Source organism: Ochotona princeps, chromosome 14 (genome assembly GCF_030435755.1).
Source record: "Ochotona princeps isolate mOchPri1 chromosome 14, mOchPri1.hap1, whole genome shotgun sequence".
NCBI lineage: Eukaryota > Metazoa > Chordata > Mammalia > Lagomorpha > Ochotonidae > Ochotona > Ochotona princeps.
The window spans coordinates 25,845,236-25,863,381 of record NC_080845.1 but is presented as its reverse complement, the minus strand read 5'-3'; the positions used below and the strand labels follow the sequence as shown (position 1 = coordinate 25,863,381).

The 18,146-nt window shown below is 41.1% G+C and overlaps 1 protein-coding gene across 1 annotated transcript in view; it reads right to left on the bottom strand.

Moving 5' to 3' along the window:
* Positions 1 to 18,146, bottom strand: part of GRIN3A (glutamate ionotropic receptor NMDA type subunit 3A) — a 157,507-nt gene that overhangs the window by 71,003 nt on the left and 68,358 nt on the right. Inside the window, exon 3 of the mRNA XM_004580939.4 lies at positions 15,864 to 16,911. Within this exon, the coding sequence (XP_004580996.2) occupies positions 15,864 to 16,911 (1,048 nt within the window). The remainder of the gene's footprint in view (positions 1 to 15,863; positions 16,912 to 18,146) is intronic.

The following is an 18,146-nucleotide window of genomic DNA, read 5'->3' as shown; positions in this document are numbered from 1 at the left end:
AATGATGACTTGATCTTTGGAAAAACCTCTCAATTCCTCTGAATGTTAGTCTCCTTCACTATTAAAAGCCATGTTTGTCTTACCAAGATCTGGAACATTAATTGAGGCACTGAAATGAAGGTGTTTTGGAAGCAGTGGAGGCCTTTGTAAGTGGTGTAGGTCATTATTAGTCATTTTCCTATTAGTGAAGCCAAATTATCATTTTATAAAAGTTTTCAAAAGTGAAAAAGAAAAATCACTGGATCAGAATAAAAGTTCGTGTTTCAAACATGTAACATGTTCCTTTTTCAGCACTCAATTACAGATGAGATCCTGTGTAAAAGCATGCCAATGCTAAAATCAGGTAAATATGGGAGCAGTAACTTTATTTTCTGCAAAGAAACTGGAAACAATGATTTATCAACTGATTTTTAAGACTTGAACTGCAAGGTGAGAAACTGGTTGATAATGATTTAAAGAAGCAGATGAAGCTGGCAAAAGTCACCACAGGGTGTTACAGGAGTTACACCACAGGAGTTACATTGCTTGCAAAGGGAATCTTTCCAGAAATTCTTTAGTATGTTGCTGGTTGTGCTAAAAAGCACAGAAGTAGTATAGTTCAGAGGGGCAGTGGAGTGAGTGGAAGAATTTTAGGTGGATAATGAAAAATAAGGTTGTATAGGTCCATTGTCCAAGATGTTAATAACCTGGCTAAATTGGTATGCTGGTACTCAGGAGAGCAAGAATGGGTGTAGGACAGTCCAGCTAGGCCGTGGAACTTGAAGGTAAGTGCTGGGACTGAGTGCAAGTCGTGTCAGGTTAAATTGCAGTACCTCCTGGCAGGTGCAAGATCCAGAACTGGGAGTGTTCCTGGTAAGGGAACTGTGGGCACTCCCTTTATGGGCTACAGTTTCTGCTGGTGATCGTGAGAGCCAGGGCTGGGGGTCTCTTCAAGGCAGCAGCACTTGTCAGCATACACGTGGGCTGGGTGTGGGAGATGGGTCAGACTGAACTAAACTGCAGTAACCAAGCCAGATGGGATATGGGACAGACCGGAGTAGGTCACAGCACGTGCTGGAGCTGGATAGGTGGAACTGGTAGGGATTATTGGGGATTGCCTCTACCAGGCTATAACACCTGCTGGAGTGTGTGAAGACGGGGCCTGTGGTGGGTTGAGACTGTCTAGGGCACAGCACCCATCAGTTCATGTGAGAGGTGGTGCTGAAGGTGGAACTGACCAGGCAGCTGCATCCACCAGTATGTGCATAGACTGGTGCAGGTGATGGAAGAACCTGACCCTGCACTGGCTGCAGCACACAAGAATCAAGTCTGAGATCACTCCAGGCATGGTTTCTTGGGGAACTCTTCAATTAGATGGCTGGACTCAAACCACGGTCACAGGGATAATTAGGATATAATTGGTACCAACTCAAGAGTAAATGTACGGTTATTGGGGTTTCTCAGTTTCTGATGCCTCTGCAGTGGACAGCATGCCCAGATGCACACAGGACACATGACAGCCAGCTCATCTAGGCCAACAGGGTACATTGTCAGAGGATGGTAAGCAGAACAGGTTGAACCACTCTCCTGGTCAAGCTTTGTAGCATGTTCTTGGGTCTGTGCGTGCACTAAGGTGGACATGGCCAGACAACAGATCTTGGAAAATTTTTTTTCAACCCTGGTGCAATGAGTTGATGATGTCTCAGAACTAACAAAACTATTCAACTAACACCTTCAGAACACTCTTTCCCACACCAGGGTTTCTGAGGCATCATCAAATGACAGTACCTCACCCCTGGTGCTGATGTAGCTTGACATCGAGGGGTGGCCCCCTCATCATCTTCTCCTGTGTACACAGGAGAAAAAATCCTGAAAGTTTGTCCCATCCAGTTTCCTCCATACCTGACCCTCCCCACTCGAATCAGAGGCCCACATGGACAAGCACCCAATTATGTAAGCAATATTAAAAATAAAAGTAAAGAAATAAAATAAGAAATAAAATTGGAGAAAAATATCATAGTACTTTGAACATAGTAGATGTCTAATAAATGTTTTAATGATGAATTTTTGATCATCATTTTAAACGCCTAAGTCACAAGAGATACACATATTTAGAAACCTATGGTTAGTTACTACTTATTCCAAATAGATTTACCTCTATTTATTCTGTCTTCACACCATGCACGGAAAAGAATCAAACTGAAACCTAATTTAAGGAGAATTTGATAATTAACATTTTTTTTCATGATACAGTTTTATAGACTCTGCAAATTTCCCCTCCTCTCTCTCCTTCCCCCATCCTCATTCTCCATTGCCCACTGATTCCCCTTTTATTATCACAATAGTACAGTCCTTCATCAACAGTCACAAGTCCATCATTCTGCTGTTTAAGTGTATCATGGCATTGTAAGTGTAGACAATGGTGGAAAGTCCAGCATCCTACTGTCAACATATCTAACTGTTTCATTGGGAGTTTTTTTTTATTCAGGAGTATAGATGCATACTGTAATGTATCTTCATGTCTCAGTATGTTAGTTTCCATTATACAGTTCCTCTAGGTGAATATATGTGTATATAGGTTTATCCATATACCTGTTGATTTTGTATTTGGCACGAATGTTATCTTACATCAGAGAGAACATACTATATTTGTCCTTTTGAGATTGGCTTATTTCACTGAGCACAGTGGTCTCTAGTTGAGATAATTTTGTAGCAAATGGTAAAATTTCATTCATTTAATGGCTTGCTAGTGTTTCATAGAAAAGATGTACCTACAGTTTCTTTCTGTTTTTTTTTGTTATTGTTAAAATTTTCTGATGTTTGGCATTTTTTCACGGCAACAGCTTTTTTATAAAATGCTGTGCTAATTTATGCTTGTTGAGATTGAAAAGCATGAATGGAGACTGACAAAAATGTCTTTCTGAACTTAAACTCTGAATAACATCATATGTATTATATGCATGTCTGTGTAATTTCCTGGGGCACATTCATCAGTTTGCAATTTAGAAAATTAGCCTTAACTGGCTAACTGTCCCAGACCAAGTTCTCAATGGGACTGAACTCAGTTAAGATTTCTGACTAAATGTGTTTTGGGTCGGATCACAGTATTTCCTGATCTGATTAAGGACCAAAATGCCCAATTGAAGTGAAATAATAAAAATCCAACATTCATTTTAGTTGAAGCTGTCTTTGTTGAACAAAGACCCAAGAGGAACCCCTTGAGGGAATTTCAAATGGCTTCTTCCAATACACATGTGTATTTATTGGACATAAAGGCAGTTTCTTCACTCAGCAAACAATCATTAACTTAGTACTTCATAATTCAAAATAGTATGTACATTTAACCTACATTAAATTTCAGGTAGTATAAAAGGATCTGTATAAATACTCAATAGACACAAATACTGATAGTTATTCATAATTATCTATTCATGTTGATTGATACTCCATGTTATTCATTCATATGGAAAGTATCTATGTATACATAGTGCTTATTAATAAAGTTCATAATGCAAACAAGGCTATAATCCAATTCTCCCCTAATTAAAGGTAAAGTTGGCAGGATTTTGGGCATTCTTTCTTTGTATTCAAATGATGAAAGGATTTTAGACATTCATTAAAACAGACGCAGCAGGGTGTCTAATTGAAAACATTTTGCTGTAGTTAGTATGAATCACTATATCCATTTGAAAGTAATAAAGCTTTAGTTATTTAAAAATTCTGTAAAGATGTCATTTGAAAACGATTTTAGAAGTAGGTGAGGAAATAAATAGATCATGTGTCTATTCACTGTTTTCCCTTTCTCATCCTGAAATAGCAGATTCCTTTTTAAAAAAGATGTTATTTCTTTATGTATTTATTTATTGAAAAGGCAGATATACAGAGAGGAGGAGAGACAGAGTCCATATGACAAAGAGTAGAAGATAAGAAAAATTAACACTTCCCTTCCTTGCTGAATGCTCTCCAAAGGACTTGAGGAAAGCCAGCGGCAATCTGCTACTTCCAGCCCAGTGCAGTAGCCTAGTGGCTAAAGTCCTTACCTTGCACACACCAGGATCCCATATGAGCACCAGTTCATGTCCCAGTGACCCCCTCTTCCCATCCAGCTCCCTGCTTGTGGCCTGGGAAAGCACTCAAGAATGGCCCAAAGCCTTGGGACCCTGCACCCTTGTGGGAGACCCGGAAGAGGCTTTGGGTTAATGGTTTCAGACTGGCACAGCTCCGGCCGTTGCGGCTGTCTGGGGAGTTAATCAATGGATGGAAGATCTTCCTCTCTGTCTCTCCTCCTCTCTGTATATCTGCCTTTTCAATGTCCCAACAGAGGAGTTTTCCGAATTTCTCCATCAGAACCTCTCCCAGTGCCAGATCTCACACCCATCAGTGGGTCCATGGACCAGCCCTACTTAGTGGACCTTCCATCCTAGAAGGAACAGTGGCCTTTCCTGACCAGTCCTTACCCTTTCCGGTTCTTATTATTGGGTGCAATAGCCCAGCCAAACCTGGTCCACACCCAGACACAGCTCACACATGGCTCAGTAGGGACAGAGACCTAACCTGGCCCATCCTACACTCACCCTGGTTCTCATGAGCTCCAGTGGTGCTAGAGTCTAGCCCAATCTTACACAACTCAGTCTCAGGCCATACCCATGCTGAAGGAGACTACAGCCATGCCCAGACCAGACCGCAGCCCCTACTCTGTCTCTCCCACTCACCAGTGGGAACCACAACCCAGCCAGGTTGTTCCCTCAGCTCCCAACCAGGTCTGTCCCTAGCCACAGATCTCGGACATGCCAATGGTTGCTCTGACCCAGCTTGGCATAGCCCCCCACCTGTCTTGGCCTTTGCCTTTGGATGCTACAGCTTGGCCTGACCTGGTCAGCCCCCAGTCCCAACTCTTGCTAGTGGATGCTGCAACCTGGACCTACTCAGTCTGCTCTCAACCCTGGCTGTTGTAAACCAGCAGGTGTAATGGCCTAGCCCAGAATGATCTGCACTCCAACCTGGTTTCTGCACTTCTCAGTGGGTTAAGTCTGGTTGACCCTGCCTGGTCCACCCTCTTCCAAAACCAGCCTGCATGCTTGCCGGATGGAGCTGCTTTGCCCAGCTTGCCTAACACCCAGGCCTGGAGCATGTGCTTGCCAGCGGAAGATATGACCCGATGGAGAAGTTGCCCAAGTTCCCCCACATGGCTCACTGTTAGACCCAGATCTCATGCATGCCAGCAGGTGCCAGGCCTCAACCCCACACAGCCTGCTCCCTCTGTCCCAGCCTTTGTATGAACTGGTGGATGATGTGACCCTGCCCATCCCACACCCTGTTTTAGGGTGTGCATGCATGCGGGTGCTGCAGCCTGTACCTGCACAGCCTTTTCCCAGCCCTATTACCTGTGAGTGTTGGCAGATTACATGGTCACGCCTAGCTCAGCCCCTCATCACCCCAACTCTTAAGCTAACTAGTGGGACTTGTATTTCCACAAGGTTAAACTCACATATCCCCTACAGAATCTACCCCCAGAACTGGTTCTTGCGTGCTGGTTGATGTCATGAACAGCATAATGTGACCCATCTACTGTTCTGACACTGTCATATACTGGATCTAGCCCTGCCAGTCAGGCCCACAGCCCTAGCTTTTGTGTGGGCTGGCATGCGATGGTCAGTAATGTTCCATGCTAACAAGTCCAGCCAGAACTGCCATATGGCTGGATCAGTATGACCCATAAAGGTCTTCAATCTTTCCCCTTCAAACCACCAGATTTCAGTCCTCTTGCTTACCTGCAAATACAATGGACTAGTTGGGAATCCTTCTGGTGTCATTCCCAATCTACATTTATGGTGGCTTTATCCAGGCATGTCCCTCAGCAGTAATTCCTTACCTGGGCGTGAATCCACAGGTCATCACTCTCCCTCACCTGTGTATTCTCCTAATCTCCCTGCAAATCCCGAAGCCAAAGTTCCTGGAGCATGCCACTGGGCTATCTATGTGCCAACGGCACTGAGTGCAACCCTGTTCATGGGGGCAAAAGGACCCCTTAGCAGGGCCACTGAGGCCACCTGCAGCTCCTGTGGAGCATGCAGGGTCTAGGTGGCCCCAGACTGGCCCAACCCAGAGCCACCCCTGCCAGTGCCCGGGTGTTTCTAAAAGGTTCCACACATATACAAGACTTCTGGGGTCAGTCTCTAACACATCAGTCTCACTGAGTGAGCTTCCTTATTGCTTGGGATGGTTAGGTTCACATAGAACAAAGGAAAGTCTATGTTGAACAAAGCCCTGAAAGCCACACTCACATAAGATGCTCTGTAACCACTGGAAGATATGGCTCTTGAAAGGCATAAAGTGATCAGTAAAAGATGTGGCTCAAGGGGCAGCAGCAAACTTCCACAATAGCCCTCTGGCAGGTGGTCCTGGAAGATGTGACCCTAATATCGCATGGCTCTCAATAGCATGAATTGTTAGGAGAAGCTTCTCCCAGACTCTCTTCAGATTTATGACACAGATGCTATAACTCTTCCTTTGACAGATTTGCTTTTCCATGTGGAAGTCAAGGTTAGTGCCATCTATGTGGGTTCTTGTTTCCAGGAATTGCAAGACACCCTTTCTTGCCACCTCCCACCCCTACCACCTTCTTCATACACAGGACATCAAGGACTGTGGACACGTGCAGCTTTGCTTTGAGTTACTCCAGAAATCAAGAACAATACTGTATGGACCCCTTGCAACATAGCACAAAAAAGCTAAGGCTTTTATTTTATTTCTAAAAGATATAGTTATTGAGTGTGGCACTGAGGTATAACACTTTAAGTTGCTGTCTATAGTATAGTACTGGCATCCCATATAGGCACCAGTGGGTGTCCTGGTTGCTCACCTCTGATCCGGTTCCCTGCACCTAAGAAGCAAAGGATTATGCCCCAACTACTTGGTCCCTTGTATCCACATAGAAGATTGGGAAGAAGCTCCTGGAACCTAGCTTTGGCCTGGCCCAGCCCCAGCTGTTGTGGCTCTTTGCAGAGTGAGCTAGAGGATAAAAGATGACTCTCTTTGTCTCTCTCCCTCTCCCTAACTCTTTCTTCCAAATAAGCAAAATGAATGTATTTATTTGGAAGGCAGGGGTATGCTTCATTTCTCAAGTGAAGGTGACAGTCAGGACTGGTTGAGGCTGGCGCCAGGGGCCAGAAACTCCAACTGGGTTTTTCCTATAAGTGTCAGAGCCCTAAGCACTTGAACCATCATGTATCACCTTATCAGGATGTGCATTTAAGGAAACAGAATTGGAAACAGGGTAGCAGAGACTTACTGCAATTTAAATTAACTGCTGATTTAATGTCTTTGTTTCCTACTACATCCCTGTTTTAAGGAGAGTGTCTGTTTTGATATGAAGCCAGCTGAGGCCTAGCATGATGCCTGGAACTGCAATTATCATTATTAGAAGAATTAAGGAATGAACAAATGAATATTCTGGAGTAGTTTGGTTTGCTTTCTCTTAGTTCCTTCTACTCCATTACCAATGTCTTGTTTGCCTTGGAGTTATTGCAGGCTTCCCTTCTGCATGGCCAGGTTTTATTATATGGATGAGTATGTTTTATCAGGCAGCCACATGCTGTTATATGAAGATCAATAAAGGTGGTTTTTATTATTGAGGAAAGTGCTTCTCATTTCCTACTGAGGCAATGCCGGTGTCCACTGCTTTAATATTTCCGGTTAAAGTTTTCTGTTGCCCTCACAGCGGGTCTATTTAATTTTTAATATGCACTTGAATGTTCAGTGGGATTGTTTTTCCACAGCAGTGCTGCCATTTGCCTCTACCCTAAAGACACTAACCTGTTTCTTATCAAGAGTTGCTTTTTTCTTCCTTCCTTCTTTCCTTCCTGTCGCTTTTTCTTTTTCCATTTCTTTTTAACAGTGGAGACAGGATTAAAGGGGGCATTTCATATGAGAAAATGCCAAATAAATACTAGAAAGTCCATTAAAATCGGCCACTAACTCATCTGAGGGCTCACGTGACCAGCTCTATGAGTGGAGGCGTGCCTTACTTTTGCATGTGATGCATATTGTGAAGTGATTTTCTCATTCTGTCTTATACTCCTGCAGAAGAGATGCCAATGGCGGGAAGGTTCTAAGAATGCCCAAATATTCTCAGATTGTATGCTCCAATGGAGATTTGGATGGATGCAAATAATACTACAGCTTCTATGTGCATTTTGATAATCCACAGATGCTAAAAGGAAATGACTTTGGATCATGAGGCCATGGGTGCTTGCTTCCATCTGTCTACTTTATTTTTTGCATTATCTCTAATGAATATCACTAGTCAAGTGAGGGACATACCTAAATAAGCTCTATTAAATATATCACTCATAAATATTTCTGTTTTTATACCCTTTGCATCAAGTACCACCCACGTTGAAGCATGGATCTGGCTTCCCAGATGAATTGGTGGGAGGCTTTAAGATGTTAGCTATATTACTTTTAGTGAAAATAAATTATTCTGGCAAAAACAGTTAAGTGAGGATAGAAGCATCTTCTTGAATTTCATTTGCACAGCAGGCCAGTCCCTCTCCCTTGGGTTATCTATAGAGCAGCCAGCAACATGATTATTTCTTTCCTCCGACCCACTATCAGGAAAACGTTCCAACCTTTTTTGGCTGCTGCAGCATGTAGTGAATCATAAATTGTCTGTTTTGAACAGCCTTTGCTCTTAGTTTTATTTCTGAGTCAAACTAGTTGGTAGAATGCAATGAATCTCAGTCCTGATGTGGTGATAAAATATTCACCCTCTTAATCCTGAACAGTTTCATTGTGTTAAAAGTATAGTTTGTATGCTAAACAATTAAAATCAAGAGGAAAAATAGGGCTATTATATTCATTATAAGTATTGTGACATCATAGTTACAGACATGCATTCAGGACTGAATTTGCTGATGGGCCTTGCATGAATTCATCAGAAATCATCGCAAATCTGCCTTGTAAATTTTTTTATTTTATCATTTGAAGGAGAGAGAGAGAGAGAGAGAGAGAGACAGAGAGAGAGAAAGACAGAGAGAGAGAAGATAGAAAAATCTCCCACTTACTGAATCTCCCACTTACTGGTTTACTGGGCCAAAGCTGAGAGCTGGGAACTCATCCAGATGTCCCATGTGGCTGGCAGGGACCCAAGTACTTGAGCCATGGCTGCTGCCTCCCATAGTGCATATGGGCAAGAAGTTGATGTGGGAGTGGTGTCTGGACCAAAACTCAGATGCTTGATCTGGGATGCAGGCATCACAAACCTTACTTTTTTAGTCAGTATGCTTTTAGTTAAACAGGATGTGCCATAAAAATATCTTATACTAGTAACAGTGGTTTAAAATATTGATGATATTGAAGCTATACACAGCAGAAGAGTAGTTTTAAGGGAAAAGCATATGGAACACTTGGCAGTTTTTTATTTAGAATTGGTGTGCTTCTATGGCTCCTGGGAGCTAAAGACATCAATTCCTTGGACCATACTACTTAATAAAATGCTTCCAAGGAAATCTGCAAACTGTTATTCTCTGAGTGTTTGGGGACATTCCATTGTAATAGAGAGACCTGAGGAGATTGTCCAATGATAGTTAAAGAAGAGTTAAAGGAGAAGCAAAGGAGACAGGGGTTAAAAAGGACTAATGTGAAGGCATGGGAAAATTAGTCTGGGGTGAGTCAACTAACTTTCAAGTGGTGAACATGGGAAAAGGTGGCAACACAGTTGATGGGAAAGCATCCTAAAATCTAGTAGAAAAGGAGGATGACAAAACATGGAGAGAAATGAAACAGAGAGTGAATCAGGGGATGAAGAATCATCAGAGTGACCAACACTCCCTGGATTATGCAACCTCTCGTTCATTTTAAATTTTTTTTAGATTTTCAGTTTAAAGCAGAAAAACAGATGTTCTGAAAGAATTCCAAGGTCTCTTGACTTGTAAGCAAACCATAGGGTCACCACCATCAGAACCAAGACATTAATAAATGAATTTGAAAAGTAAAAGTAAGATTTTGAAAACTATTTGAAAAAAAATCAAATCACATAAAACTAATTTCACTAGACCTCAAAACACATAACCCCAATTCTCATGATGTGGACATGACACTGATCTGCCTCTGTATTCCTTGATAAATGCTGAAATGTATGGGGATACCTAGTTTCGTGTTAGAAAGTATCATGCCTGGTTATGGACTGTACTATTGTAACAACATGGAGGAATTCACTATGGGGTAGGGTTTGGGGAGGGGTTGGGGGAATCCCAGAAGCTATGAAACTGTGTCATAACATGAAATAATAATAATAAAAAGAATTCAGTTAACAGAGTGACAGTTAAGTACATATGTGACTGTGAGATGTCTTCCACCTCATGTTCCTACTAATCCATCATCCTAAACTCATTGAGCCTAATGTCTTCCTTAAAACAGCAACTTCCTTCCATACTGTCTTTCCCCTGGGGAATCCCATATTTTCCCAGGGTTTTATTTTACATGGTATCACTTCCCCAGCCAAGATTTCAACCCACTTCAGTCCCACTCCTGAATCATTGCCCATTTCCCACTGCCCAATGAATTTCACTGTGACACCCTGAGCAGGTTTTAAAATATCATATATGAAATAGAATAGATCACTTTATCTTCTGGTCTAACCATTGCCTTTTCCTGCCTTCTTGAATGGTACTAGGGTCTTTATACTAAGATCCTCCACTTTGAAAGTATGACTTTGTTGTCTCACCTTCAGGTACTTATCAAATCTTAGCGATTTGATCACCTCAGTATTTCTTTTAGCCTTTTTATCTTTCAGTGACGGAATCTGTAACTTTCTATCTTTATTTCTTGCCTCTTCCAATCTTGTTTGCTGGCTGCTGCAGAAGCAGGCATCCTGAGTGGGTCTTGTTCCACTGCTCTGTGTCAATCTTTAGAAAGGAAATGGCTTTTGTTAGAAGTCACCTTTCTTGGCTTGTTCTCATAGATCCTATGTTATCTTAACTAAACTTTTTTTTTTTGTCAGTTTCAGACCTCATCTCCTGTAATGCATGTTGTGGCTAAAGCCAGTTGCTCAGAACAGCCTGTCTGAGAGCCATCCTTTTTATCTTGATATATTTTATGGTATTCTTTTGCTTAGGATATCCATTTCTGACTTCTTAGCAATCTTCAATAACACACAGAAATGTTACCTGGGTACAAGTATTGATGTGCTGAGGTGAAAGTGATCATTTATTTCTTGAACTTCAGTACTTCATTTGTTTCTAAATTTTGGTATATTTAGAAATGACTTTCTAGATTGTTTCTCCTTGTGTTAATGTCTTCTCTTTGATTGAAGCCAAATTATTTGACTTAATTACCCCTGAGTTTCTATACATCATTAGTGTGGGAAAGAATCATATTCAGTGAAATGAGCCAATCCCCAAAGGACAAATATCATATGTTCATTCTAATATAAGACAACCTCCACCCAAATACAAAATAAAGGTAAATAAACATACATTTATAATCTCACAAATGAAGGATGTAATGGAGACCAGAGTACCAGTAATCAAGGAAAAACAACAGAATATATCTCAGAATAAAAGTAGACACCTAATGAAACTTCTAAATATACCTAGAGAACAAAATATTAAACTTTCAACCATTGCCTATACCAACAGTGTCATTACCCACATAAAGAGTGGAAAACTGTAGTCAAAACACCTAAGGGACTATTTTACTACAAAACATAGGGGACAACTGGGGAGAGAGAAGGGGATGGGGAGGGGAGAGGGAAGAAGATCTATGCTTGCAAAATTGTAAAACAGAAAATAAGAATAAAAAATTTAAGAAAAAAGTACAGCCATTCTCAAGGAATTTAACACTGGTGGGAAAGAAAAGCACTCATGTGAATGACTATGAAACCCCATGGGGATTGGAAAATCCCATGGGGATCCCAAACTCTCTCAGCATTTTGCTCTTAGGTGTTGTCTCCTCACCCAGGGACCTAGTAGGGGTGAACAAAGGAGTATGAAAATTATCATTGTATGGGCCCGGCGGCGGGGCCTAGCGGCTAAAGTCCTCGCCTTGAAAGCCCCGGGATCCCATATGGGCGCCGGTTCTAATCCCGGCAGCTCCACTTCCCATCCATCTCCCTACTTGTGGCCTGGGAAAGCAGTCCAGGACGGCCCAATGCATTGGGACACTGCACCCGCGTGGGAGACCTGGAAGAGGTTCCTGCTTCCCGGCATTGGATTGGCGCGCACCAGCCTGTTGCGGCTCACTTGGGGAGTGAAACATCGGATGGAAGATCTTCCTCTCTGTCTCTCCTCCTCTCTGTATATCTGGCTTTCCAATAATAATAAATCTTTAAAAAAAATAAAATTATCATTGTATTATCTCTCTATGGAAAGATGAGGATCTAAATAATTCACATAGTAACACATGTCTAGATGAAAGTGAAAAATTCTGTTACCAGCACTATTATCTACAAAATCCAGGTACTGTATATTGTTTAGCCAAATAATTTGAGTGTTGTTTCTATGTGAAAAAAAAAACTATAAAAGAGACTTTTAAAATATGGACATGTTAGTACTGATACATATAAATTTTGAGGAAGCTGTGGAAATTCATTTATCATTTCAAATTGAAAATATTTAGATTTAGGTCTAATCGACATGTTAACAGAGCACGAGTAACGTCAAGTTGACGTCTGTTCTGCTGACAGTACGGTAAGCTGTGCTATACTTCTAAGTCTTATACCTCTAATTCAAGTGAAGTTGGGAATGGAAGGTTAGCATTTTGTTCCGTAAGATTTTTTTTTTTTTGCTGTTCATGGTTTGTCTTATTTTCTTTTTAATCCCCTTGAATAATTATTACAGGCTTTTAAAGGCATAGCATTCATAATTTTTGTCAATTCTTGGTTCTGATAGATGAAATTCCGATTTGTATTATAGTAGGGATGTCTTTTTGGTATTGCTAAATGGATTTCATATTGATCTGGTTGTTCAGTGGTCACTTTGGAAAGATAAGATAAGCACACCTCTGGCATTAGTGTGAAGCATTGAGTGGTCTGCAGGACTAGGGGGAAAGAAAAGAGGGGCTGGTGATAAAGTTGTAGTGTGTGAATGCTGAAGTATCAAAAAATCTATTTCATTATTTTAAATTTATTTATTTATCTTAGAGAGTTATAGACAGAGAAAAAGAGCTCTTCATCTGTTGTTTCATTTCCCAAACAACTACAATGATAGTACTGGCCAGCTTGAAGCCAGGACTTTCCTGGACATGAGCACGTAGTTTTCAAAGGATAGAGCACAAACGATCAACAGGCACATGAAAAAAAATGCTCAAGTTCACTAGTCATCACGGAAATGCATATATAAACCAACATGAGATTTCATTTAACTCCAGTAAGTATGGATGTCATCTGAAAATAACGAACAAATGCGGGAGAGGATGTGGGGAAAAAGATACCCTGATCCACTCACTGTTTGCGGGAATGTAAACTAGTACAACCACTGTGGAGGACAGCATGGAGAGGCCTCGGAGATCTGTAAAAATATTTACCATATGACTCAGCCATTCTACTCTGGGAATATAGCCAAACAAAGTGAAATTAGCAGTGACAGAGTTATGTGTACGGTCATGTTTTTTGCAGCTCAATCCACAAAGGCTAAGCTATGAAATCATCCTGGAAATCCATCAGTAATGTTTGGATAAAGAAAATGTGGTATATATTCACCGTGGAACACTACTCAGCCATAAATTAATGAAATCCTGTCTTTGCAACAAAGTGGATGCAACTGGAAGCCATTATGCTCAGTGAAAGAAGACATTCCTCAAAAGACAAATACATGTTTGCCCTGATGCATGGTAACACAGAGATGGCAAAAAATGAGATAGAATGGCATTTTCGGATTTGATTATGGTTTCAATCTTTGTCTATACTTTTTAGAAACAGTAGGTTTTTTCCTACTTGTTAGTTTCTGAACTTTTTTTTCTTTTACCTAATGAAGTGTTAAGTAGATGATTGTAGAATGAATTGAAAGTATGGCATTGAAAATGTTAAAAAAGAAAGAAAGAAGGAGAGAGGAGGATGGTGGAAATACAGGGGAAAAGGAGGAGGAAGGGGGAGGGGTGGGGAATATCACATGCTCTTCAATCTGTATTGTGAAATTTGTTCACTTTAAATGAGTCAAAATCTGGTGAAGAAACATTTGGTATGGCATGAGATTTGGACACTTCATAATTTGAATCAATTTAGCTTGCATTGTTTTAAATACAGTGTGTTTTGAATGTGCCCATTGGATCAAAGCTTTCTCCAATGTATGACCTATACATTGGAATGCATTTCTGCTCAAACAATGCTTTCTTCTCTCCATCATAATTGTGTAGTACTATGTACTCCATCCAGTTTCCTTTTTTTTTGAGAGAGATTTATTTATTTTTATTGGAAGTCAGATTTACAGAGAGGAGACAAAAAGAGAAAGAACTTCCGTACATTTATTCACTCCCTAAGTGGCTGAAATGGCTGGAGCTTAGCTGATCAGAAGCCAGGAGCCAAAAGCTTCTTCTGGGTCTTCCATGCAGGTGCAGGGTCCCAAGGCTTTGGGTTTCCCTCTACTGCTTTCCCAGGCCACAACCAGGGAAGTGGATGGGAGGTGGAGCAGCCAGGGCTTGAACTGGCATCCATATGGGATCCCGGCTCATGCAGGGTGAGGATTTAGCCATTAGGCTATCATGCCAGCCCTGCCTTGGGTTTTTGACAACCCCTTTCTCCCCATTGCTATAGGATGGGATAGATTCTTTACACAGCCAACCACTATTACCACTGATTTTTTTTCTTTTAATCCAGAGAGAACATAGACATGGCTATCTATACCTGAGCAGCACCACTGTATTTACTTGTCCCTATGTTTTTACTTCCTTTTAATCACAGACATAGATGTCTAAAAATTGAATGAAGCCTAGGTAAATACAGTTTTCATAAATATTCTTGTGCATTGTAATGTGACTGCTTGCAAAATCCCCGCAACACAAGATAAATACCTCTACAACTCTTTTACCCAATAAGGATACTCTGCTTACAGTCCTGCCACCAAGTTCAGCACTGCTTGTTCTACACTGCTGAGCTCTGGTACCTAATTTTGGGTGCTTATAATGAAACGTTAGTTCCTTAAATGTACTTTGCTATTTAAAATATAATTCTCCTATTTATTTCCATTAATTCCAAAATGGTAATTATTAACCAGTTTTCAGGTTTATTTTGAATGAGAATGCTTCTTATTTCTGTAAAACTATGCCCCAATAGTCATTCTGTTAGATGATAAACTAATACAAAGAAATGCTACACTAATATATGTTTCGACCAGAAATGTTTTCTCTAGGAAAAACACTTCCTAAAATGTCTCTTTTTGTTTCATTTAATAAAACAACAAAGCTTCTACTTCCAAGCAACAGACTTTCAAACTTATCTCTGTAGTTAACTGAGAGAATATTCTTCTGTTAGGTGTAGGAAGGAAGAGATATTGTAAGACACAGCATATAGGGGCCCACTGCGATAGTGAAGTGGTTAAAGGCCTCTCCTTGCATGTGCTGGGATCCCATATGGGTACTGGTTCTAATCCCATTGGCCCCGCTTCCCATCCAGCTCCCTGCTTGTGGCCTGGGAAAGCAGTCAAGGACCGCCCAAAGGTTTGGGACCCTGCACCCGTACAGGAGTCGGAAGAGTTCCTGGCTTTGGATCGGCTCAGCTCCAGCTGTTGCGGCTGCTTGGATAGTGAACCATCGGATGGAAGATCTTTCCTCTCTGTCTTTCCTCCTCTCTGTATATCTGCCTTTCCAATAAAAACAAATCTTAAAAAAAAGACACAGCACATAAAATTATAATGGCCAATAGGAAAAATTAGAGTAAAAGGAAGTATTACCTTAGGATCGTGTATTCCAGAAAGTTCTTCATAAATCTTCTCACCTACCATGACAGCAGCCAAGTTTGCAGTATATGTAGAAAGGCAAAACATACAGAAAATGGCCCAAAGATTCATTAGAAATCTTCCAGTCCAACATTTTGGAGGTTTGATGGCTACTGTTCTTCCAAACAAGAGAGCATAACAGACATTCAAGGCTGAAGAGAAAGAGAAGACTTTACTTCTGTTCCTCCCCTTGGGAGTCATACCAAAGGGACTTTTCCATTCATACAGAGTGAGGAAGATGGCAGTGATGTGCAGAGCCACAAAAATCCCCAGCCACATAGTCCAGTGGAGTGGCCACATGAAGGCTCCAATGGGAGCTGCAGTGTCTCGGGTCCTCACTAAGATACCCAAACTGGTAGAGAAGAAAGGGCTGGTGAAATCTATCACCTGGCTCCGTGCTGTATTGATGCTGAAGGAAGTAACTGCCATGTGGGCAGTCCCACTCAAGAGATCGCCAACCAGCCCAGTCCAGTGCCCGTTTTTCCATGCGCCATACTTTCCATCCCCAACAATGTAGAGGTCAAAGTCAAAGTTCATGTCTTCTGCCAGCTTTTCCAGCAAATCAATGCAATATCCATAGCAGCACTTCTTGAATTTAATGGGCACTGTATCATTACTGCTATGTAGGCTGTTAAAAAGGTTGTCTAATATGGAAGAGTCATTAGTCAAGGGGTTGAGACAGAGTTGGCCAGCTGGGCATAAGCCTTCGTCATCCACTTCTCTTGTGAAGACAAACGGATGTTCAATCAGAGTAACCACTCTCAAGTGCAGTTTGTTTGGGTGTTGGAAATGGGTTTTGTGTCTCTGGGCCTGCTCTGACCATATTCCATAGTCCATGACAATCTTTCCTCCTTGCCAGCTTCCCAAACGGGTCCACATGGGCTTTCCCATGGGGTCATGTTGCAGATTCCAGATGAAAAAGTTGTTTTCTGAGCTGATAATGGTTGAACCTTTTACTTTGATGAAACCACTGAGGCCTCTGAAGGTAGTGTTGGCTAAAAACCTGAAAAAGGGGAGCAAAGGCAAAAAATAGAAAAGAGAGATGAGGCCAGAAGCAGAACAAATGGATCCTTTCTGCTGTAAAGCATTGTGATTAATAAACTAGACCTCAGAGATTAAGAAACTGTTAATTTCAGTGACTGATACACCAGACTCTTTTTAGGAGAAGGGCTTTATTTCATTGAGCTAATGAGATCTTATCCTTGGGTTTTAACACGATGTCTGAGTGCTTACCTCTCTTATTCAGAGTCATTTCATTTTTAGGTAGCAGTATATTAATTGTTTTCTGCGGTATGGACTGGCTTAGCATCTTCAAAATGTCCCAATATCTAGTGTCTATACATTCAAGTTCAAATAAATGTGCGCAGTAAATATTTTGCTTGTTGTGCAGAATCAGTTTCCCTAATTATTCACATAGTTTTATGATTCCTTAAAAATGAATTCATAACATTAGGAAAGTCGTTTCTTGTCACTAATGTTTTTTTTTATTGTAGAATGGAAACAATTAACATATCTCTCCCCATGAGGGCAGTCAAAGCTGGTGTTGGATCTCATCCACGAACAAAGAAAAATAAACTTGCAGTTCTCAGGATACCCTCAGGCTACCCTGCATCTGAGTCACTGGAGAAAAACACTTGGCTCTGATTCTAGAGAAATCTTCTGCCAGAAGTCAGAGAAAAGGAATGTCATCAACTAAATGATACTTGGTTTCCAGACCCAGTGAGCTACGATACTTTCCGAATATGTTCTTGTAGGTCTAAGTGGAAAAATGCTTGATCATGGCCTATGTTTTTCCTGAGTCCGGGAATATAAGACTCAAAGAAAAGTGACATGAAACCCATGGTATCTCTCTGTACTCTGATTTATGGCCTTACATCAGAACAAAAGCCTGAGATTTGGCATCTGTTGTAGCAGCATCTGAATATTGGCCCAGGAACTTGCTAGTATTGACCTTGCAGTTTCATTAGCAACAAAACGGAGAAAATCATACTTCCTCCTTTATGAGAGATGGAAATAATTATAGATGTAAAGCATAAAGTACACTGCATGGTATGGAGTCATCTTTCAGGACATGGCAGCCATCATTTAATGTCATTTATCGTTTTTTCTATGACAGCTGTCCTTTGGTCATTTTTTTCCAAGTCCTTTAACATAATGTTTCTAGCTTGAGACACACATTATTACCTTATGATAAATATGAACAGTGAATTAAGGCACATTTCAAATGAAAAAAAATTA